Source organism: Phaethon aethereus, assembly GCF_964289735.1.
Source record: "Phaethon aethereus genome assembly, chromosome: Z".
In the NCBI taxonomy this organism is placed as follows: domain Eukaryota; kingdom Metazoa; phylum Chordata; class Aves; order Phaethontiformes; family Phaethontidae; genus Phaethon; species Phaethon aethereus.
Window position 1 is genome coordinate 961,866 of NC_138577.1, and position 25,434 is coordinate 987,299.

The 25,434-nt window shown below is 38.8% G+C and overlaps 1 protein-coding gene across 4 annotated transcripts in view; it reads right to left on the reverse strand.

Moving 5' to 3' along the window:
• LOC309415755 (E3 ubiquitin-protein ligase NEDD4-like) overlaps nt 1–25,434 on the reverse strand; it is a gene marked incomplete at both ends in the record, with an annotated part of 209,308 nt that overhangs the window by 30,644 nt on the left and 153,230 nt on the right. For 2 of the 4 annotated variants that reach the window (XM_082013359.1, XM_082013358.1), the window contains 7 exons: nt 1,313–1,510; nt 3,988–4,107; nt 4,537–4,668; nt 13,790–13,849; nt 15,769–15,843; nt 21,014–21,190; nt 22,324–22,456. In XM_082013359.1, the coding sequence (XP_081869485.1) occupies nt 1,313–1,510; nt 3,988–4,107; nt 4,537–4,668; nt 13,790–13,849; nt 15,769–15,843; nt 21,014–21,190; nt 22,324–22,456 (895 nt within the window). The remainder of the gene's footprint in view (nt 1–1,312; nt 1,511–3,987; nt 4,108–4,536; nt 4,669–13,789; nt 13,850–15,768; nt 15,844–21,013; nt 21,191–22,323; nt 22,457–25,434) is intronic. The other 2 variants (XM_082013360.1, XM_082013361.1) reach the window with 2 other exon arrangements.

Consider the following 25,434-nt stretch of genomic DNA (forward strand, 5'->3'; position numbering starts at 1 on the left):
GCAGTCAAGGACAGTTCAGCTTCTCGTGCTGGCTGGCCAGCGAGGAGGCTGGGGGTGCACGGGAAGCTGGAGGGGACACAGCCAGGACAGCTGACCCAGGCTGGCCAGAGGGAGGGAGATTCCATATCATACGGCGTCGTGCTCGGTATATAAAACTGGGACGAAGAAGAAGGAAGGGGTGGGGGGACGTTCAGAGTTATGGCGTCCGTCCTCCCAAGTCACTGTCATGCGTGATGCAGCCCTGCTTCCCTGGGGATGGCTGAACCCCTGCCTGCCCATGGGAAGTGGTGAATGAATTCCTGGTTTTGCTCTGCTTGCGTGTGTGGCTTTTGCTTTGCCTGTTAAACCGCCTTTATCTCAACCCATGATTTTCCTCACTTTTACTCTTCTGATTTTCTCCCGTCCCACTGTGGGGGAGTGAACGAATGGCTGTGTGGGGCTTAGTTGCCGGCTGGGGCTCAACCACAACACTCAGTAAAGAAATTTTTCCTAATATTCAGTCTAAACCTCCCCTGGCACAACTTGAGGCCGTCTCCTCTCGTCCTGTCGCTGGTTACTTGGGAGAAGAGACCAACCCCCACCTCACCACAACCCCCTTTCAGGTAGCTGTGGAGAGCGATGAGGGCTCCCCTCAGCCTCCTCTTCTCCAGACTGAACACCCCCAGTTCCCTCAGCCGCTCCCCATAAGGCTTGTGCTCCAGACCCCTCCCCAGCTCCGTTGCCCTTTTAATTGAAAAATGGATCCTCATGACATAAAACAAGTAATAAAATTGATTCTGTTAACTGAAGAAGTGAACATACATTGTATTAATGAAAAAGCAGTGCTAGTCACAGTAAAATACAATCGTATTATGGACAATCTCAAACTAAACAAGAATCCAAATCTCCATTGCACTGTATGCCTCTAAATCCCAAATTCGGGGAATTTAAAGGACAGTAGTTGTTTGCAATGATTTGTCAAGTATAAAAAGGTCAAATACAAAATGCAAAACAATATTGCCTGGTGTATGATGTATAAATGCACCAAAATCTAAGAGGATACAAACGAGCAAGTTTCCTTTCTCTGAGTGCAGCAATAGCAGCACTATAGTAATTTTAGAAAATTAGCCACTCACATCTATTGCTACTGTACGTGACTGCACAGAGGATTCAGTGAGATTCCTACATGAGTTTTATAAAAATTTAGGCTGACAACCCCCCCCCCCAAAGACATGACAAATGCCACAATAAAATATGTAGGCAGGAAATCACAGAGAGAAACATTTAGAAGATGGCAACTGTTGTAAAAATAATTATCTAGAATTTCTCTTACCCATGTAGTAGTTTTAGTATTGTGATCAATGAAGAAGGGCCTGCCATTGGGTGCTATTCGCATCTCCCAGCCAGGAGGAAGGAAGCTTTGTGCAACTTTGTGTTGTGGTTTAGGAGAGTTGTAAGGTGAGGGCTGTGGAGACTGCGGATTGGAAAGGGTGTCCTTCACCGCTCTGCGCACAGGAGAGTCCTTGATACCCTGAAGAAAATGAAAGATATTAAGATTTGTCAAATGTCAGTCAAAACTGTAAAATGAATAAAACTTGGTATCACAGCAAATAGTTTTTCATTACAGATGTAATTAATACTAGAATTAAGTGCTGGGACTGATTTCCTAGACTTAGCTAAATTCTGCTCCTTATAACATACTGAGCTTTTTGCTGTGAAGGACACTGTTTTATCACTTCCCTCTGCAATGATAATATCCACAGCATTTACATTTGGTTATATATTTTACTGCATCTGTCCTGTACATGTCAATATTTCATTTTACAAAGGAAAAAATAAAAACATTGCTTCTTGCTTCACGGTGCAACGTATCTCACTTTAGAACAAGACAGTATCCTAAATGTGAGGTGGTTATCCACATGTCAATGCCATTTCTCAACTATAACTTCAGAGAAAGCATTTACTATGAACTTAAAACAAGTTCCTAAAATAAATGGAGGTTTGCAATTACAGATTTGGACAATTATTTTTTTTACTAAATGATCACAGCCACAAAACTGCTCCACTGATCAATGCCCCTTGGTTAAAAACAGGAGTTACGAGACTTTTTTTTTTTTTAAATTTCAATGGGAAACTGCAGGTTTAGATGCCTAAACAGCTTGAAAAATTTGATCCAGATGTACTCACCTTTGAAAATACAGACTATCACAACCAGAAAACAAGACTTAAGTGCTGTATTTATATCTTGTTTGCATTTGTACTTTTCAGTTACTTTCCAAAAACATGCTCTCATTAGCCGATATAGCAGTTTGTTTTCGTCTTGTTTTGCTAATTATTAAGATTCAGTAAATCCACCCATGCTTATTTTGGCAATTCTCTAACTTAGACTACATTTAACCACTATTTTTTGAGTATTATATTAGAAAATGAGGCATCCACAGGAATATTTACAAAATCATTCTAGCCTTATTTGTGGCTGGTTTTGAGCTGCAGTTGGATGGAAAATGTAGTTAGATTGCAGTGTTCAAAAGGAGCATTTAAAATAGCTTGCATTAAATAAAACCTTTCCATATGTCTTGTACACAAAAAAGTTGAACATTTTACAATAAAATAACTATTTAAACGAAAGAAGTCATGTCTAAAACGTTGAACTCTCTTTTTCTTGTAGTTATCTCCTTTAGGATTTTAATATTAGTAAATCTACACCTTAGCTTTTAAATAAAAAAAATTAATCCAGAGGTCTGTGTAAGATGACAACTTTGTGCTCTTCAACACCCTTGTAATTTCTGAGCATTGAACAAACTAACCACCGAGCTGATTAGTTGAATATTCTGCAGTGAAGAAAATACTCGTTTTGTAGCTATGGTATAGGTTATGGCACTTAAAAGCTATCGCCCTGAGAAACTCAAGTTTCAGATGTTTAGTGAGTGACTTCCACCAGCTCAATCTTTAAAATGTCAGTAGGGAGAGGAGTGCTCTTAATGTTTTAGTTTAAGATATTAAGAAAATTTTAATTTAATTTATTTAAATTACAGTAAAATTGGTCTTCAGAATTAACAATGGCAAGGGTACTTTTAAGTAGCTCATTGCTAAAGTGTTTATTTATCTGAATTACATATAAACAGAGATAATTTATTTTAAATATGAACTGTAACTACAATCTGTCCAATAATCCTGCTCAATAGTTTGAGTACTTTTCAGTATAAGGAAAAAAGAAGAATGATGCATAAAATGAACTAAACATTAGAATCTTCACTTGATTGTTGGCAAACTTTTGCAGTGGCAAAAGGCACAGAAATAGGAAAGACACGGTGAGAGAGAAGGACAAATAAACTACGATACTTCAAGACTGAAGAAGAAATTTTTAAGAACTTACTCTCCTCAATACAGACATATTTAACTGATTCAAGTTTTAATCACGCTTTCAGAAGTAAAACACACATTGTCTTTGACTGCATAAGAAACCACTTAAATTATTCTTCAGATATGCTGCAGTGAACATCATTCAACAGGATTCTGAATTACTTTTAAAGATACTTAAAAGAAATTAAACACCCTTTTGAAAGACAAGGAATATAAAACATAATCAGTATCTTAATTCAAAGATTTCCCAAACTCAATTGCACGTATTATTTTCAAAGTCATCAGCATCAAAATAAATGTTTCAACTTAAAAAATTATTTCTGATTTTATACATTCATAGCACTTGAAGGGAGTCACAATAACATATGTTTCAGAGATGCACACAGATTAAGTTTTAGCTGACCAAACCAAATAGTCGTACATAAAATACATCACTCAATGACCACAAAAGTTAAGTAATACTATTGTACAATATAAAGATCCACATGGAAAACTGCTGAAGAAAACTGCGATATATTATGGCAAAACCAGTAACTGGGACAAGTGGCTGTACTGCACAACTGAAAAGGAAATTATAAGTTGCAAGAACAAAAAAGAATGAGAAGTCAGACATAAGTGATCTTTCTTGGTAGCAGCATTTCTCACCTCGAGTGGAGCAGATAAAGTTACTGTGGGTGAACTGAGGCTACGAGGCCGTCTTATCTGGGGTTCACTTAAATGGTTGCTGCTGTTTGCTGTTGACCCAACCATGCCATCTTCTGCAAGCTATTTCAGAAGCAAAACCATGTTAGCAAGTTGTCAGAGTTCATCCAGAGTTAGGACAGTTAAAAAATGATGTACTTATTTCTTCTTATAATTATTATGAAATATTTAATACACTTTCTTAGAGATAAAGTACTTAATTCCACTGGAAGGGCAAATAATGTATGGTACTATTAACAGATCAACACAACATTAAAATTAAATCCTAAGAATGTATTTGCTTCCTTTTGGTAGTTCATATGTACCTCTCTGTAAATTCCTTCCATTGTAGCCATCAACTTAATCTGTACCTTAATACAGTTAAAAGTAGTTACAAAAAAATCCCAGTAATTGCGATTTTTTATGATTATCCTGCATTGTCATGACTGAAATTACACTCAATACATGCTATGTGTCTGCTGTCTAAATTGAGCATTATACACATCTTCATACCTGCATAATAGGCCGTGTCCATGTTGTGGTTCGATTGTTATGATTGACATAATATGTACGGCCCTTTGCATCCTTTCTTTCTTCCCAGCCTGAAGGTAAGCCTGGTGTAGTATGTACATAGGCCACTGAAGGCTGTTCAAGCAAGAAATTACTGTATTGTTATTTTATAATAGCTAAAAAAAAAAATTCCTAAGTCCGTTTAGAAAGAAAACTTGTTAACTTACAACATTCTGAAACACAACATAGATATAGAAAAGTATGGTTTCTGATTTCATTTAATATAAGCTCTTCTTCATGCACCTTTGAGTAAATCTTTTTTTTCTCATCATAGATCTTTTGATTCACTTTTGCACAGAATCGGGTACCTTGTTCAGAAAAGAGCTAGGCTTATATGCCCTCAAACTTTTTCATTTTTAGATTACAGGTAATGACTAAAAGGAGCTTTGTGTTTTAATGATTTTTCCTTAAAAAGGTGGATGTTTTTTCCTCTTATTAGTATGGATAAGTAAGAATTGAAGTTACCATGCAGTCGAGTCAAGATCCCAAGTTCTGTTCTTTTCTTTACCACAGGGTGTCTTGAACCAGTTGCAAGAAACTATTATGACTTTCAAAACTGAAGTTCAAAAATTTTGTTATAGTTACGTTTTTGTATATGTTACAAATGTTGTGTCTTCAGGACACCTAACCCTGAATGCAAGATACACCCCAAATTGGAACCCAAACTTCAGCATGAAAAGATTTTATTTTTTTACTAGAAGTTGCACAAGACAGACGTTGTTCTAAAGAAAGTATACAGGTAACGATAATGGTGCCAAAGGCACTAATTGTCATTAAACAAGTTATGTCACTATTCAACACAATAATTATGTTATTCCGTATTGCTGATGATGTCTTGTGTACTTCCTGTGAGGAAAATATTCAGTGCTTAAACCAACTGGACATTTTTCTCCAGGACATATAGAGCAGGGCGGGGGGGGGGGGGGGGAGTGTGTGTGGCAAAAGAAAAAAGAAAAAAAAAAAAAAAAAGGCATTGTAGCACAAGCACAGCAAAGCTAGCTGTGTAGCTAGTCTAGAGAGCATTTATAACACTGATCCTGTCTGCATCCAAGTATGTATTTTAGAAGGGGAGGATGCCCAAGGAATTACAGTTTTTAGACCATACACTCGACATAAATCTACATGTTTATTAAGTTTAGTCACTGTCTAGTTTGGGACTCCTCTTCTCTTAAGACATCACTTGCTTGTATAACAGATAAGAACAGGTATCCCGGCTGGCAATGAAGCAAACAAAACATTGGAATACTCGGGACAGGTGTTCTTCTCAAGCAATTGATGAAAATAGTAAGAGCTAGAGAGGTAGAGGAATTTCTGTCACTCATAGCAGACAGAAGCCAACTGCTAAACTCTGCAGGACAGTATTTTTGCTCTCTAATAAAGCCATGTATTAATAATTGTATCAAAGACTTGGCATGTGCTTTTCAGTACCTATATCTAGATCTTTAGTTCAATATGCGTTTGGTTTAATTAGTAAATTAATTGCATTAAAATATACATTCATACCTTAATTATCAGGAGACTATAATGCTAGAGATTGCTTCACTCTTTTACAATATCTGCCTTGATAGCAGAAGGATGATGAAACCTAAAGGTCTTCGTCACATGACAGAGTAAAAAACAGTGCTTGAACTGCACTGTCTTATCAATTTGTGCAGCACTTCAATTCATCATTGATAACAATTCTTTTAGAAACAGGCAGTTTTGCAACGCTAAGAAAATGAACCAAAATGCCTTCATCTAGCAGTCTGCTTTTACCACTTCCTCTGAGCAGGCTGTAGCGATGTACTTTTTTCTTATGGATGTAAAATGTGAACTTGCTAGTCCTTAAAGGATTTCAGGTTTAAATGCTGGCAGGTAGAACCGCAAAGCAGCACAGCAGACAAAGGCAAAACTTGAACTATAACTACTGAACTTGTTGTACTTGTTCACCTGAACATCAAATTTTTTGTCATGTTGCAAGTTCTTGAGCTGATGTAATAGTTATTGCTAGTGTCCAGACTGGGAAGAAATGGTTCTCACACCTAAGCTAGAGAAAGGACTTCTATCGATGTCCAAGATGCAGAAAGCAGCTCTGGTTGCTGCCCCTCCCACCCCCAACGATCTGCTACTTAGAAGAAGCTTTATGAACTCTTTTTAGACTGCCTGGAAAAGAGAAGCTTTTTACAAGACGTTTCCTGAAAGAAGCAAGATGCTGCATTGAAAAACACGGTTTGAAGAAAGACATAAAGCCAAATGTCTGGCAACAGACAGTTACTGGATGTAAGGAGGGCAGATGGCTAAGAGAAACAGGCACACTATGAATTGTCCTTTGTTCTAAAGGTCAAATTACTCCAATGCTCGTTAAGCCAATTCACCTTGCAAACGACTACATATTGAAGGCAACTGCCTACTGCAGAAGTCAAAAGCATGTCTTTATTTCAGATAATAGTATTCTTTATGTTTAAAAACCCCACGACCACCAAAAAACCTTTTTCAGGTGGTAAGCCCCAAAATGGCAAGAATTCTGATTTGCAGTCATGCTTTTCTTTCACAGAAAACATGTTATTATCTACCAAACACGAAGGTGTATAATTTTCATTTCTGCAATTTCAGGGCATCTCATGGAGAATCACAGAATCACTAAGGTTGGAAAGGACCTTCAAGATCATCAAGTCCAACCATTAATCCAGCGCCACCATGTTCCCTAAACCATGTCTTGAAGCGCCACATCCACACGTTTTTTGAACACCTCCAGTGATGGTGACTCTACCACCTCCCTGGGCAGCCTGTTCCAATGCCTGACCACCCTCTCAGTAAAGAAATTTTTCCTAATATCCAATCTAAACCTCCCCTGGCGCAACTTGAGGCCGTTTCCTCTCGTCCTGTCGCTGGTTACTTGGGAGAAGAGGCCAACACCCACCTCACCACAACCCCCTTTCAGGTAGTTGTAGAGAGCGATGAGGGCTCCCCTCAGCCTCCTCTTCTCCAAACTTAACAAACGCAGTTCCCTCAGCCGCTCCTCATCAGACTTGTGCTCCAGACCCCTCACCAGCTCCGTTGCCCTTCTCTGGACACGCTCCAGCACCTCAACGTCCTTCTTGGAGTGAGGGGCCCAACACTGAACACAGGACTCGAGGTGCGGCCTCACCAGTGCCAAGTACAGGGGCATGATCACTTCCCTACTCCTGCTGGTCACACTATTGCTGATACAGGCCAGGATGCTGTTGGCCTTCTTGGCCACCTGGGCACACTGCCGGCTCATGTTCAGCCGGCTGTCAACCAGCACCCCCAGGTCCCTTTCCGCTGGGCAGCTCTCCAGCCACTCCTGCCCAAGCCTGGAGCGTTGCAGGGGGTTGTTGTGGCCGAAGTGCAGGACCTGGCACTTGGCCGTATTAAACCTCACACAGTTGACCTCAGCCCATCGATCCAGCCTGTCCAGATCCCTCTGCAGAGCCCTCCTACCCTCCAGCAGATCAACACTCCCACCCAGCTTGGTGTCATCTGCACACTTACTGAGGGAGCACTCAATCCCCTCATCCAGATCATCGGTAAAGATATTGAACAAGACCGGCCCCAGAACCGAGCCCTGGGGAACACCGCTTGTGACCGGCCGCCAGCCGGATTTAACGCCGTTCACCACAACTCTCTGGGCTCGGCCATCCAGCCAGTTCCTCAACCAGCGAAGAGTAAACCTGTCTAAGCCACGAGCCGCCAGTTTCTCCAGGAGAATGCTGTGGGAGATGCTGTCAAAGGCTTTACTGAAGTCCAGGCAGACAACATCCACAGCCTTTCTCTCATCCACTAGGCGGGTCACCTGGTCATAGAAGGAGATCAGGCTGGTCAAGCAGGACCTGCCTTTCATGAACCTATGCTGGCTGGGCTAGATAAAGGAGAAACAGAGCACAGAGACTGAAGTTTTGTGCAGAGGATTAGATCTTTTGTTGCCACTTCATGTGCAGTCTTCACTCATTTTGTTAATAACAGGAGTCACTAGAAGGTATAAAACAATTGCTGGGAAGAGCTGACCACTAGCACAAACTCTGAGAAGAGTATGTCTCAGCCTCACATCAAGAGAACGAGTAAGGCAACGAACTAGGGGCAGACAGGGGTTTTTCTTTCATCCATTCTTCGGGAGCCTGAGTTAAAGCACTGTAGACAGACACATACACGCATCACAGTAATGACATTAACAATTCAGAGTAAGCAAAGATGCCTCTGCTGTCAGCTTTTTTGAGTATTTTGCCCACATCTGAAACACAGCCTCTGTTGCAGGGCTGATTCGTATACAAGCAGCCTAAGTGCAGGTAGAAGGAGGCCAGCTCTACCGGCAAATGACTTCAGTACGAAGACAAATGACTGAAGACTCAGTCATGCAAAGCGTTAAGATTCATACACGGCTCTGAGTTCTTAAATTCTCACTAGGTGAATGCAAATTGAATTCTGCGAGCATGTGGGATGGATGCTGGAATACAAAGCAGTGCACCTGAGTAAGAGATTAGAGATGTTTAAGGAAGACTCTTTAAACTTTTTAGCATGATCTTAAAATAAAACCAAGGGAAGAATCAGCTTTGAAAATTATCAAATACCTTTGCATACATTAGAAATCAATTGTTAAGCTTTCTAGTTTCAGACAGGAGTATTCCTGGTAAAGTGACAACTGCACTGATGACGACCATTCTTCTGATGAAAAAAAGCTAAGTACATTTAACATAAAAATTCCTAATCTTTAAAATCAAAACTAAAAATCCAACACATTAGGAAAAAGTGTTACTCCTACCTTACCATACTACTGCCCTGGATATTTAAAGAAACACTGAGATTGGTCTCCTGGGAATTCAGGATACGTTCTTCCTCTTACCTCTCATGGCTAACCATAATAAAGGATACTAAAAAAAAAATTATTTTTTTAAAAAATGTAGCCTGATGAAACATTCGTTTCTATCCTATGGTTGAATACTTTTTATATTAAATTTATTTTAAACCTGAAGCAGTCACTACGAAATTATACATGCAAGCACTATTTAAGAAGTATATATGCCCAAAGTGGTGAACTAGAAAACTGTAATGAAGTGGTATTAGCAAGATGCAATAATTCAGTTTGATGCACCAGAAGCGACATTTTTTTGCCACAAAACTGTAAAAGGAAGCATAGTAAAAGCTTAAAAGGACTGAAATGTAAAGTCATGTGAGAAATGTTACAAAAATATTTTAAATTATATTTTATATTAATTTAAAGGCATTTTTGCCAGATTTAAATAAAAAATCATTAGCAATTGCATTATGGATGACAGTGTAAGAAAAACCTATAACCACTTACAGCATACACAGGATGAAAAGGTTGAATGCAAAATTAATCGGTAAAACTTACATGGCTAAGTATGATTCCAGTTTCCATACCTGCAATTCATTCATTAATATCTTAACCTCCAAGAGTTTCACTTATTTTTTTCACTAGTTTTTCCTTATTTTACTACTTAGATTACTCTGTGCATGTGTTCTGCATCTTACTACAAAATATATTTTCTTCTCCTAAAGTACATACTGTCCATGCTTTAAGTTTCTATGCAGACTCACAAGAGCATGGGAAGTATTAAGCCACAACTCGGGCTACTTGGATGGCTGCCTCCCTGTCTCTAGGTCTTTAGCTTTATTCACCACACTAACCACAAAGCAAGCAAAGAAGTTACTCTTTGCACATCCTTATAAAGAGTGATCTGTGATTTACGATCATTCCGTTTAAAAATATGTATACAGTGGAAAATTACTACCCAAAAATATAAGATGTGAATTACATTGCACAGTAGAATTTAGGCCTCTGAAGGCTCCTGTTGAAATTGAGGATACATTATTTCTCTACACTTTACGTTCTTCCTCCAGCAAAGTAATTAACTGCAATTCTTGTTCTTGCTTCATATTCCTAAGACCTCCTTCCCAGGACTCTTGTTTAGTCAGTGTATTTAGAGAAGAGCACAGCTGACACAATGAGTTGAAGAACTGCCTAGATAATCAAGAAAGGAAATGAGAAAAGATACTGAATGGGTCAGAAAGTTGACATAACTACAATAGTAAATATAAAGCAGAGGAAAACAGATGAGGAAACTAAGTAATACCTACTGAAACAAACTATGAGACTCCGAGTTATTTCTTTCCTAAATAGTTAAGTGCCAAAAAGACTATGCTATTTTTCCACAGGTCACAGAGCTGGCAGGCAATGATAAGGAGACTGCCTTTTCCAAGACTGTTCTAATGGTTTCCAAACCGAAAATCAGTAGTCAATAAGGCCACAGTAGGTGGTCTGAAAACAGTTCACACATGACGTCTGAGGTAAAAATTAGGTAACTAAGGTAACTGATTAGTCTGGGAGAAATTGAGAGGGCTGACAGTGATTCACAGATGTTTTGGAACAATGGATGACTGCTACATATTCCTACGTTTGTTCTATTCAGGCTATTAATATTGTCTACAGTACAGAGTAAACATAAGGCGTGGACAACTCAGAGATTTTCAATTAAAAAATTGAATCATTTAGCTGTAATAATACACAATCTATTCACTATATGATGGCATGCTGCAAATTATCAACTTCGACTGTGAGGATACAGAAACACAAGAAAGATGCTCTAGTTACGCCACCTGATCTTTCCTTTAACACTCTATCTAAATATATTCAGCTATCAGCAGCCTTTCTCCTTACTATTCATTGTGGGTTAATGCAACCCACATTGTCATCTGCAAAACAGAGTTTGCCCTTCAATTTCTTTTCCATGTGTTAGATACCAGTGTAAAAGATATTCTAACACATAGAATAGAAACCTGGGAGATTTATCAAGAGCCCTTTTTCCCCCAAACTGAACACTTCTTAACAACTGTCTTCAATAAATTGTGTGTGTCTGTGTGTGTTTGTAAGTATTACGGTTAAGGACAAAATGTCATGAGAATGGAGATGCTGGGACACATGACGCATTAACTTATGTTTTGCTCAGCCTAGTTTTACAATATAACCTTCATTGAGGAATGGTAAAAGCCTTCGGAGACTTAAAAAAATTCCTGAAAAGCAAAGAGGTTAATAACCACTGACATATTTACCCAAACACGCACTTTATCTACAGTCATCAACACCTGCTTCATTACACACACTCAAGTAACAAATTCACTCATCTGTCGCTGACCAATATAAAGTCAGCCAGGCTCTATCTTGGGCAGATGTAATACATAACATTTAGCGTATCAATTTCTTGTGAGCTATCTAAATGCTTAGACTCGGACCCACGGGGGGAAAAAATCAGGTGGGTAGTTTGCATGAATACACCCTTTAACAGCCTCCCCAGGCCCCAAAGCTTGCTAAGACAAACCACAAATCAAGACACTGTTTCCTACGTCAGCCACACTCTAAAACAGACGGGGTCAGGCCACGGCGGCAGTATCAACTCTCACACAAAGCAACAGTAATTAGAGCAGCCAATCAGGATAAGCCAACGCTCGGGTTTAACCGCTCTTCCTGAAAGGGCTCAGCCCACCGAGCGCGTTGGTCATCGGCCTAAAGGGCCAAGCACGGTTACCGCTCCCTCGCAGGGCAACAGGTATTGCGTTCTCGCTGCGAAAGAGGTTCGGGAGGACCGACAGTCCTGCCCTGGGCCTGTTCTGAAAGAGCCACGTGGATTTAAATCACCTCATACGTACAAGGGCTCAAAACTCGGTGCTTGTTGCTCTTAAGTAACTCAACTAAGCCTGCTACAAAAAGGGGCATCATCACTACTCCTCAAGATGCCACAGCACGGCACCGTCGTGCACCCCCCACGCCTCTGCGGTAGGCATGCTCCCAGCCTGCCGGCAGAACCGCGCTGCCTCAGGGACTGACGATGGAGAACATCTAATTTGTGGGTCCTGGTCCAATGAGGGTGTTTTACAGGGATTCTGAAAGCAAAACTGAAGTGACCTAGAAACTGTGACTACTGACAGTCTGTACATATACAAAACGTAGGTGCTACGGGACAAAGAAAATGGCAACCTTTGAAGAGAATGCTTTTGCATTGAAATGCATGAATCCTATTTAAGTCCTAAGTCCTCTGCAGATTTGGGTTTCAGAGTATAAATGCAGGCTGAATGAAGACAAAGTGTGGGGGGGGACAGGGTCCCATTAGTGAGCTGCAATATAATTAGGTAAAACACCTATGATACAGCTGTATTAATGACGAGTCAGTGAAGTTTGAACTCAGTTATTTGCAGACAAGATGCTCTGCCGACAGAAGACCTTCTTCACACTACAGTTCAATACAGCATGCATTTTAACTAACAATTGACAGGTCTAGCAGGTTTTCCAAGGACAAAAAACCTATTTGCAGGAACAATATACAAATATGCTCGTCTGATTCTAAAAGTTAAAAAACAGTAAACATAGTATTACAGACTGTTGTATCAACACCCAAATTAATATCTGACATTACCACATACAACTAGGCAACATGAATTTTCAATTATATTTATTTCCCTGAAACAAATTACCTAGGAGCTCGTATATTGATAAAAGGTATTTATGATAGTTACTGTAAAATTATTTCTAGGAAATAGCTTGCTTCAGACTGACATTTAATCAGGTTAAAAAAGAATGGCATGTTTTTGACAAAGTCCAATGTAAATTAAAACCACCTTCTTTGTATTACACTTTTAGAAAAGCGCTTCCAGAATTTTATTGGATGATCAAAGTAAAAATTCAGCCTTGGGCTACTGAACAGCTACTGGAAAATGAAAACTGGCATTATAAGAGACCACTAAGAGATATATGATCTATCACTGTAACTCCATGGTTCTCAAATTAACATCAACTTTAAGAATGAAAATGAATTCGTGCAATGGAAAGTCAGGGAAGACAGAAGCAAGCTAAAAACACAGTTACATGTATACTGATTTGATGTCTAATCCCCCACTCTTCCAAGATCTTTCATTTTTTAGAAGCCTATGGTATTTCCTTAGTGCACACACAGCTTTGTTAAAACTCAGTGGCATATCCACATAATTAAAACATGCTATATTTGAGTGAAATCGCAATGTTTTGAGAAATTTTGAGAAAATTTGAAACAACAAAAAAATGGAACTACTGATTCAGTGGCTGCATTTCATTCCACACACTGCTGCTTGGTGAAAAAAATTCCTTGTTGTACAAGACCTAAATCTACCCACATTTTATTTAGAGATAGTGCTTGATAAAGAGTATTATTACCGTTGGTTCCTCACCACCTGTGACAGTTGAAGAACGAGCTCTCCTAGATGGACCACTCTGCTGTTAAATGATAATTAATGTTACAGATAAGTATATTTAGTGATGAAGGTCACAGATTACTGTCACATTTAGGAGTAAGGAATCACAGACACTCAAATTTATTGAGAGAGAGCAATTAGATGGAAATAATGTTTAAGATAGTAGCAAACAAAATGAGTCATCAATCACTGATAACCATGTCAGAATCTCACAAAAAACCACTAATTTCAAGAGTTCTTGTATCCAGTTCTATACGTTCAGTATTGCCAATGATAATAATAAGAACTTTTACTGTAAATGTAACATGATGTTCCCCCTCCCAAACAAATTTTGCACATTCTGCCCGTAAACATGGTATTTAAAAATGAAATGGATATAAACTGGTCATCAATGAGTGCACAGAAAAAGTCAGATTGAAAAAGACGGAACTGATACGTTGAATTTTCAGTAGGGATTGATACAGTCAAGAACAGCACTGTATTTAGAAAGTATGTATTTAGTTGCTAGAAAATAAATTATCATTAGCTTAGTAAGGACTAACTATTGTTAAGATCAGGCAATATCCTTGTTTCAGAGTAATGCTTTCAATTCTGTTTTGAACATCTGCTACTGAAATGAGTGTTCTACAGTAACAAAGTGAAAGACATATCAACAATCCCAATCTGACTACACCAGTTAAAGAAACCCAGACTCCATGTTATATTAAATAAAGAAGCAGAACACCTCTGGAAGAGACTGCATTAGGAGTCAACTTTGTCTAGTACAGAGAGAAGATAGTTAAGGTGTTGAAAGTAGAGAGACACATGATACTTCAGAAGCAGTTCTCTGAACAACAGCTGTTACATGCATCAGTAAGCACCAAATGTAGATAACACTAAACAACTTCTAGAACATGTGAAAAAATTAAACAAAGAGAAAAACACTATGTTTATTGTAAATGACTGCCCAAAAGCAACAGAAAGAGCAAGCAGAGACATCAGCTTTAATATCAAACTTATTGATATACTCTATTTACTCAGTATTTCTGTAAAAAAGATACACAAATTTGCTATTTGTATATTTATATGTAATATATTTCTAATTACAAATTGGGGAAAAAATCCTTGAAGAAAAGTATATTATTTTAAAATATTAAATTATTTTGAAAATCTGAACAGTTTTATTCAAAAGTGTATCTTGCACAATCCTATTTCAAGTAGTCTCTCTACAGCTTACCACCTTTGCAACGCTCATACTAGGGTTGTAGGACAAAATATGTAGAACTTTCTACCCATTAGATCAAAGGTGTGCATGGTTATGATGTGAAAGTGAATATCGTTTTAAAAAAACATCTTTGTACCTTTGCCTGTTTGAAGAATCTACTGAAATAAAATTGCAGAAGCTGCTGCTTGCGTAAATCACTCACACTGAAAAACTACAACAGAAGCAATTCTATTTAGTCTATTATATAAGGTCTATCACAAAAAGGGTCCTTTTAACTAAGACTAGGTAAAACACCAATCCTTTCTAATGCTGTAGAGATTTATATATTCCAAGTAAAAGCAACTTATGGGACACACAAATACTTGAGAGTCCGGTGGCTGCTACAGTTCCAAGTGTAGATAGTGCCACTGCCCTCTTCTACCCCAGCTGAAAACACCCCTTGGAGGCTCTTCTCTCTCCACTGACTATATATCTAGAGTTTAATAAACTAAATTTCTATGTTAGATAACTAAAGTTAGCATGACTATGCTCTCAGTCTCAAACTGTTTTTCTCTCTCATATGTCCTCATTTTAGTTGCTGACTGTGATGATATTAATTTGGTATTCATTACTATTTGGGATAGTCATATGCTCATAGGGGTTACTGGTCTATATCTGACTAGAACTGACCCAAGAAAAGATATTATTCAGAATCAGAGAATGTTCAAACAAAAAGAAAAGAAGTTAACTTTGGTTACCAGGGATAGTTGAGACTGTTCAGCGACTGTGTCTGTTACACTGCAAGATCTTAATCTTGAAGAAGGATCTCTTTGCTGGAAAAAAACCGAAAGTATTAAGTTAAAATGTCTTAAACATGGGGTTTTACTTAGTAATTTTGCTTTTCTCCCATTTAATCCAACCCCCTAAAAATAATACTTATGTTGCAGTCTCTTTAGTTTTAATACTTCTACAGAAACATGGCAAGCAATGAAAAATCTAAATTCTCAGCATTCCATCCTGGACTGTTTCACATTAACTGAGAAAAGGAAAGTACTTGGATACACATCCTGCATTCATCTTTAGCATCCAATTTACAATGTTTTATTGACCTAATCTAAGACAAGATGATAAGCCATCCCACCCAGGAAAACACACAGGAAAATCAATAGTTGTGGAATCAGCAGCAGAAGTGGAAGACTAAGACATAATGGGATGTGAAAATGCCATGGAACTTTTGAAAAACAAATTTCAAGTATCTTTGGAAGACATTTTAGAGGGAGCATAAGCAGTATAAGGGAAATGTAGAACTTCTGGCTGAATACTGGCAATGTAGTCCTTGGAAAATCAATAGGCTAGAGTTTACAAATTTCTTCATACGCCTTACTGCATGAGTTAACCCCTATATTCATTACTTGCACAGGGGCACAAGAGGATGCCAGTCCTATGCATGGGATGATTATGTGGTTCTTGTGCCTGTGACATCCTGAGCCTGTGGCTGGGAAAGCAGCAAGTTCTGCAGAACTTCCACTGGGATTACAGCCACAGTGGGAGCCTTGCTGAGATCATCTCTTGGCATATTAAGAAATTTCCAAATTTGCATCTTAGTATATGATGCTTAGCTTACTCTTCAATAATAACATTAAGAACAGCTTTAAAGTTTACTGTTTAACAAATGGCAGAGAAATGCTCAGAAGTTTGCTGGCTGGAGTTAGTCCAGAAATTTCATACAAAACCAAACTAACTGCTAGAGATAGAACTCTATATTGTAATGATCATTAGGGAACCTATAAATATAAATAATGAAAAAAAAGGACATTAGAATATACCCAATTACTGGGCAGATTACATGTGTTATACAGGTACAAACCTCTCTCTAATAAAATCTGTAAACAATTAGTATCTACTTCTATTTTACCAGGCAGCGGTATATACAATTTCTCTGTTGACAGTGACCCTATATATATATATATAAAAAAAAAAAAAAAGGGCTCCTTCATTTTTCTAAAGGAGAAATGTCAACACGAACAAATTCCAATAGAAAAAAAGATGTGATTTTTATTTCCATACTACCATAAAAACAGTGGCAGAATGCATCAGTATTACCCCAGGTCAAAATACCGACTCCAGGAATTCTGACTTAAGCTCGGTGAGGACTAGGGTGAACTGCTATGAATTTCTTTGGAAAGGTCAAATAGAAAGGACAAATCTTACATCAAAAATCCTCTGTCCCACACGATTTTCTAAGCGTAAGTGATGGGAAATCTTAGTAGGAAAGCAGGCCAACTTGTCCAGCAAGAAAACATTATAAGAGGGATGGAAAAAAATCTGAGCAGTTAAGCTAAGATTGTTTCTTAGATAAAAAATAAGCAGATGACACTTCTCTCAAAACCAGACATTGCCATAAAAACTGTAGCTATAATACAGCTCTTCAGGGAGTGAATGGTCTGCCTTGGTTCATTACTCTATGGTGAAATTCACATGTGGTAGGCATTACTGACAAAAATTAGCAATTAAAAAATAATAAAAAAATCAAATATTATGTTTTTTTGTATGGGAGATCAAATACTAGGATTTTTGTATGAGGATAAGACCTCAAAGTCTCAAAAATTTATTTACTTAAAAATTTACAATATTTATTAAAAAAAAAAAAAAATCAAGTCTTAATTTTCCTCTTTGCCTCCTAGTTTCTGAACTTCCCAAGACACAATTTTCATGATCATGAATCAGAAACAAAAAAAAACCCCTAAAAAAAGCAGATATGCTAGCATGTCTGCTTGATACTAAAATGGAATTCCTCACAAACCTGTGAGATTTATGAAAAACAAGGTGATAAAGCACAGTGGTGTCTAGTGACTGAATTCCATGCGTTATGGGACAGGCTCAGATTATAAAGGGACAGGATCTGAGAAGTGACAAGGATCAGTAATTACATTTTCCACTTGCTATGACATTGTTTTTGGGACTCTCAGCTTCACACCCCAAAATTACAAGCAAGGCCTCTAAAGATAATTCCAGCTTTTATGGAAGCAAGACCCTTGCTATCCAATTAGAAATGTTTCAGAAGGAACTAATGTGCCATGCTAATATTCTTTACATTTAAGAAGGAAATAATGTTCTACCCATGTCAGTTAGCAACCATTGCCCTGCAGAATTAACACTTGGTCTACAATGTGTAATCCAATATAAGAAATATATCAGTATTAGAGTAATTTTGAAACATCCTCATAGCTGGTATCAAGACATTTAGAAGGCATTAGGCATGGCAACAGCAAGCACTTTTCTTACTCCCATGAGAAATCCGTATTATGGAAAAAAAACAAACCAAATACTGTAGTCATGAGAGCTGGCAACAAAGCAAGCCATGAACAGAGTATTTCAGTTGGAAGGGACCTACAAGGATTACCTAGTCCAACTTCCTGACCACTTCAGGGCTGACAAGAATACAATAAAATAATTTTACAGTATTCAATAAGGTCAGTCAGCATCTGAACAGCATTTCACTTCAAATGCATTTTCTCACACAGCTTTTCTGTGTGGTTTGATTGAGGCTGTAAGTTCCGTGTACTGAAACAAGCCTTGGGTAATTCTGAAACTTAGTATTTTGCATAATTGATACCTCATCTTTAATCAAAGAGTAACTAGCATCATCCTCTTCTGAATATTAACGGTACGAGTATGAATGCACTAATAAACAAGCAAATTACCCAGCCTAATTATAACCACTCACATGGGCACCCTTATATACCATAGAAAGATAACGAAAAAACACCATGAAGTAAGCTATTTGAGATGCATATCAGAAACTCCAACTCCTACTTAAAAACATCAGTCCTAAAAGCACATTCTGTTAAAAGATATGGGTTTTAAAAAAAATACAGAAAAAAAGACGTAATTACACCTTACTTTATGTTATGCTAAGGATAAATGTGAAAGGATTTGTCTGACAAATGTATCGACCAGCAAGTCTGAAGTGTTTCCTGACATTACATAGATATAATGAAGAGAGTGACAAAATACTTTAACACACATACAATCACTCCTCAACTATCTGTTGTGTTGTAGATTAACTATGTATGGTTGTAGAGACACTGAAGCTGTCTCTGCATAAAACAACCAACGGTCAGGCTGGATATCCTAGGATAAGCATGCTGTTGGGGAAATGTGACTGTAAGGGCTTCTAGTTTCAGCCCACAACCTGCAGATCTGAGGCAGCTTTATGTAAAACAGGTTTAGAGCTGGTGGACTTGGGAAAAAACCTGGATGCAAGCGTCCTCCATGCAAAGTCATGAAACTGATGTCACAAGCCTTTGGGAATCTGGATCAAGAGGCACTCTCAGGTGGACATACCTGAGCACATGGATTATAGCTTGTGTTCAGCTAGAAGTGCCAAACTTTTCCTGCCTACCTGGCTCAATCCAGATGAAGGTCTTGGGCGCCTCTGTGCTGTGCTTGCCAACCTCCAGATGGGGAGGATTTATTAGCCCAGGTAAGCACTGTTCATTCACATGGAACCAGCTCAGACTTAAGTGCTGGATCAGGCAGGGAGCCCTCACAGAGGCCAGAGCTGTGGGAAGCACACGTCAGAGACATGAGCTGCCTTGACAGATACGCCGGGACTACACACTAAACACTGCTGACTGACTGCTGGGTGCCTCAGCGAGGCCTCTTAGAGTAATTTCACTGTCTGTTCTTTTCTGTTACTTTCAGTATCCCAACACCCTTACACTGGATAATGCACCATAACAGAGATTTTAAAGGCTTTGACAATTTCTTACTTTGCAAGTGTGGTCTGATTATGTTTTTTATTGCACTGATAAGAAAGATGTTATCGCTTCATGGCTCATAAAAATGCTAGTTCATATAGGAATATAATTATTGAATTATTTCAATTAAGATAACTTTGCAGCTACACCATTTCTTTATTTAGTGTAAAAAAAATGTAGGCCCTGATCTTGCCACTGAAACGATTTGATTAACCTCCTGCCCTCCAAGTGAAGGTCTATGAAAATGTGCAGTTATCTACAAAATTACAAGCAACTCTTCATGCAGATGGTTAGCCATCAGAGCTATAATTTGCTAACTAGTATCTGGATAACATTCAAATCATTATAAGACACCTATTGCATAGGCTCTTTGTGAAAAACTTGCACCTAATCAAGGCTCTATTTAATCAGAACAAGAGTAAATATGATTACTTATCTCTTGAATTGCAAAGGTACCTTGGTAGCATATACCAAGAATAAAAAAAATAAGTCACAGCATGATGTTCTGTTTAATACTTAAAATTGTTTTCTTAATCAGAGAGACATAAGACATTCTCCCACTTGCAAATGTATTATCCTTATTTTTTGTGGTATCATCAGTCTGACAAACTAACGGATAACACAAATATAGAGAACATTGTTTGTTTTACCTCAAGTAAACCCCTATGGTGAGAGACAATTTTTTTCCAGACTAGCCATTTACAAACTTGTGGAGTATTTCACCAGAACTACCTACTTTCAATTCTAATCCCTTGTTAGTCTTATAATAGTTGATCCAGTAAATTATGAGGGGTTTTAAAATCCTAATATAAGAAGCACATGCTTTAATATAAACATGAAGAGTTAAAGTACTGAACTTAAGAAAAATTATCACGTAGTAAAACAGATGATGATTGAAAGAGCATTAGCAGTTTTTCTCCTTTCCTTTGGAAATCCTTAGCTTGATACTCTCTAGTATTACATGTTTTGTTTCACTGAAGGTGTAACAGTACCAGACTCTGAAGTTAAAACTCACACAGAAGAAAAGAGTGAGTCTCAACTGAGGAATTCTGCTATTCAAGGCAGTTTGCTCTATCGTGTAATTATGATGTATTTTTTGGAAGATAATTTTAACTGTATGCTCAGGTTTTCCCAAGACCAGCAATTACTACCCATCCATGTAAATGATTCCGACTATGTCAAACTAACAGAAGATTACAGTAATAAGAGGTTTATACAGAAAGAGCAGCATGTCACGTACTATCAAAGAACTGAGTTGTTCCCCATTGGAGTCAGGAGTGACCTGAAGTCTTCTGCTCAGTTCCTCAGATAGCTCCTGAGGACTGGTACGGGATACTGGAGATGCAGGAGGAGGTGGCAATGACAAGCTTAAGGAATCTCCACTTGCACTTGCCTCCTCTGAAATGGTTTCCCAAGGCTAACGAAAGAGAAGAAACTACGTTAAGGATTTATAAAGACAGACTGAGTCTTCTTTCCCTTTGCCTTCTATGTAACCACCTGATTGAGACAAACACAGGTGTGATAATCAGCCTTAATATTTAACGAAATAAACCAATCCCTACAACACACAAACATTCTACTCGGTGTGAAGTAGTTAACACGGAAAAATGGTTTTAATGTTGACTTCAAAACAGTCTTCATGTTGATGATGACACAATGCTTTACATTCAACACAGAAAACCATGTAGATGAAAAAATGCATAAAAAAGGTTTCATTAAATAAATTCTATTTGAAATTTTCTTCAAAAACGTAACTAATTCTGCACTTTGTAAAACTTGTAAGAAAGAACTGTTAATTTTAATTTAGAATAAAATGCACAACAGGAAGTACTCACTAGTACCTGCAAATCAAGTATTATCACGTGACAAGTGCAACAATAATTTCAGCAATCTATTTGTTGCTCTGAATAACATTTAGTGAACCAAAACTAGCTTTCACGAAGAATTTTGTCTGTCATTCACATAATAAAGTATTCCTTAAAGTTGAATGGGATTAGAGCTTTGCACACACTCTCACCTAGGCCTACAAATATCTACCAAATTTATTTAGTCTAGCTGTAAATTAAGCAAACACTCACCCTTAGTAATAAGATCTCAGAATTCTAACTAAAACCAAGTATTTAGGGAATAAAACCAACAAGCTTCTCTTTCCTCTAGACAAAGACTGAAGAAAACTGAAGTACACTGCACTTCCAGCCAGTACCATTCCCTTGTTTTTACAACTTATTCCACTGTTATTCAAAGCAGAATATTGAAACTGTTTCTATCAATGTATACATAACAAGCAATGCTTGGAATTATAAATGTTTCTCTCAGCATTTGCATAGTATTTAGCATTGTGCCTACATTATCAGGCACCCACAAATGCATGGGACCTTGGAAGTATAGCTCTGTTTAGGATTTTTATTGTGCCACTGGCATTTTACTTCTGCAATTTCATAAACATCATGCAAAAGCATTATTATGTATGCTGTATAGTAATTAGCTCACAAATAAGAACACATCAGCTTCAAGTTTAGTCAACGTCTTAAACCCACAACCTTTACATACCTCAGGAATGTCTCCACTCTCCACAGGTTCTGGTTCCAAATCCTCACTAATGTGTCTCCGAGAGCGGAACCGCCTATGGGCTGCTTCTTGGTTTATTTGCCTGATACTGTTATCTGAATCAGATCCCACATCACTGGATAGTGGGGAGATGAACACATGCGAAGGAGAAAACAAGAAAATAATGAACATTAAACTAAAACACCTACTTTGCCCATTACTTTTGAAACCTCATTAATGCTTTTGATTATAACAATCATTGTTCTTGCACATGCCAGGCTTCATAAATAGAGGTCTGTTTAAACACAGAATCATTAAGGTTGGAAGGTACCTTCGAGATCATCAAGTCCAACCATCAATCCAGCGCCACCATGTTCCCTAAACCATGTCTTGAAGCGCCACATCCACACGTTTTTTGAACACTTGCAGAGATGGTGGCTCCACCACCTCCCTGGGCAGCCTGTTCCAATGCCTGACCACTCTCTCCATAAAGAAATTTTTCCTAATATCCAGCCTAAACCTTCCCTGGTGCAACTTGAGGCCATTTCCTCTCGTCCTCTCACTAGTAAAGAGACCAACACGCACCCCACCACAACCCCCTTTCAGGGAGTTGTAGAGAGCGATGAGGGCTCCCCTCAGCCTCCTCTTCTCCAAACTTAACAAACGCAGTTCCCTCAGCCGCTCCTCATCAGACTTGTGCTCCAGACCCCTCACCAGCTCCGTTGCCCTTCTCTGGACACGCTCCAGCACCTCAACGTCCTTCTTGGAGTGAGGGGCCCAACACTGAACACAGGACTCGAGGTGCGGCCTCACCAGTGCCAAGTACAGGGGCATGATCACTTCCCTACTCCTGCTGGTCACACTATTGCTGATACAGGCCAGGATGCTGTTGGCCTTCTTGGCCACCTGCGCACATTGCCGGCTCATGTTCAGCCGGCTGTCAACCAGCACCCCCAGGTCCCTTTCCGCTGGGCAGCTCTCCAGCCACTCCTGCCCAAGCCTGGAGCGTTGCAGGGGGTTGTTGTGGCCGAAGTGCAGGACCTGGCACTTGGCCGTATTAAACCTCACACAGTTGACCTCAGCCCATCGATCCAGCCTGTCCAGATCCCTCTGCAGAGCCCTCCTACCCTCCAGCAGATCAACACTCCCACCCAGCTTGGTGTCATCTGCACACTTACTGAGGGAGCACTCAATCCCCTCATCCAGATCATCGGTAAAGATATTGAACAAGACCGGCCCCAGAACCGAGCCCTGGGGAACACCGCTTGTGACCAGCGAGAATCCCTCAATCCAAAGTAATAAAAGGGAAGCACTTCTCGAATGTTATGTAACACTGGAAATTAACATTCTTTGTACATCAAAGTTGGGTGAGCAGAAATGAAGTCTACACTCAAATATACTAACCCATCACTAATCACCCTTTCCCGTGATGACCAGAATCATTTCTGACACAGAGGTTTTACCTTTGCCACTGTCTTTATGCCAACTATTGTTTTCTTTTTTGCGATAGCCAAAGCGAATGCAAGCCGTTGCAGTATGGATAACTTTTTGTAACAGGCTGCAACCACTAGCCTGGCTCACACCAACAGTGGTGCAAATGGGAAATACCCCAGTTCCCTTAATGGAGACCTTCCTGGCTTGTGGGACTTCTCAATGTGTACAGCTACATATAATTCTCAATGGGCAGATGTTGTTAGAAGGCTGTATTGTATTTGAACCTCCCCTTCAGGATGGGGGACTATAACGATGAGGTTACGTTCAGGAAAAACTTCTTTGTGCAATCATTTTATCATTTCACATTTTAAGTAACTATGACCAATGACCTACTCTCATGTTCCTACTGCAGACACGGACCATACAGCACTGCATGTTTCATCTTGATGACCAACTTACTGAGTTACCGGCCTGAAAGTGAGAGGTTATCTATCCTACTTTCAACCTCACAAAACCTTCCACTCCTAGTGGTTTCACAAATTCACAGAATTTAAAGGGTAAACAGCATCATTTTAAAGACTTCACTCTTCATCAAGGCTGGTGTCATGCATAAAGTCTATCAGTAGTAATTATGCATTTGTTTCCAAACTATCCATGATGACACCTAGGCTAAAAGCAAACCTGTGAGGCGTTCATTTTATACACTCTTCTGATGATGATGCTTTCTAGCTATTATTACTTCTTGGTATCTGCCAGTCAAACATTTCTGAATCATAGAATCGTTTAGGTTGGGAAAGACCTTGAAGATCATCAATTCCTATGAGCTAATTTAACTGTTTTCCAATAGGAAAAACATTGAGTGCTGTACAGTCCATGTTGGCAGGGACTTAACACTTCCACGTTAACCTAGCCCTGCCAAGTCCACCACTAAACCATGTCCCTAAGCACCACATCTACACGTCTTTTAAATACCTCCAGGGACAGTGACTCAACCAGTATCCTGGGCAGCCTGTTCGATCCCATGTACTCTTTACTTCATTTAGCATAACTCGATTACAAGAAGGTGCTAAATAAAGTAGTTTATAAAACCTGCTTTTTTATAGACACTTATTGACCATTACCAATCATAGTGATAGTAGCTGACAAGATTTACTTGACAAAATTAGTTTTAAACTGTAGGAGAGTAGATTTATACTAGATGTAAAACTTTTCATAATGAGGGTGGTGAAACACTAGCACAGGTTGCCCAGAGAGGTGGTAGATGCCCCATCCCTGGAAACATCCCAGGTGAGGTTGGACGGGGCTCTGAGCACCCTGATCTAGTTGAAGATGTCCCTGCTCACTGCAGGGGGTTGGACTAGATGGCCTTGAAAGGTCCCTTCTGACCCAAAATATTCTGTGAGTCTATGGCTCTATGAAAATACACATTGCTTAGGAAATAGCTCAACTATTCCAATATTGAACAGTTCAAAACATATAGAACAAAATTTAATTCAATTCTAAGTACAATAAATGCATCAGTCAAGAAAGAGAAATAATGCCTTAAATAAAGACAATACACATTTTTCCTAATTTAGCTATGATTATGAATATTCAAGAAAGAATAACCATTACTGTTGTAATAAGCAAGTGGAAAAATAGCAGCTGCATAAAAATAATGCAAGATGTTTAACTAATACA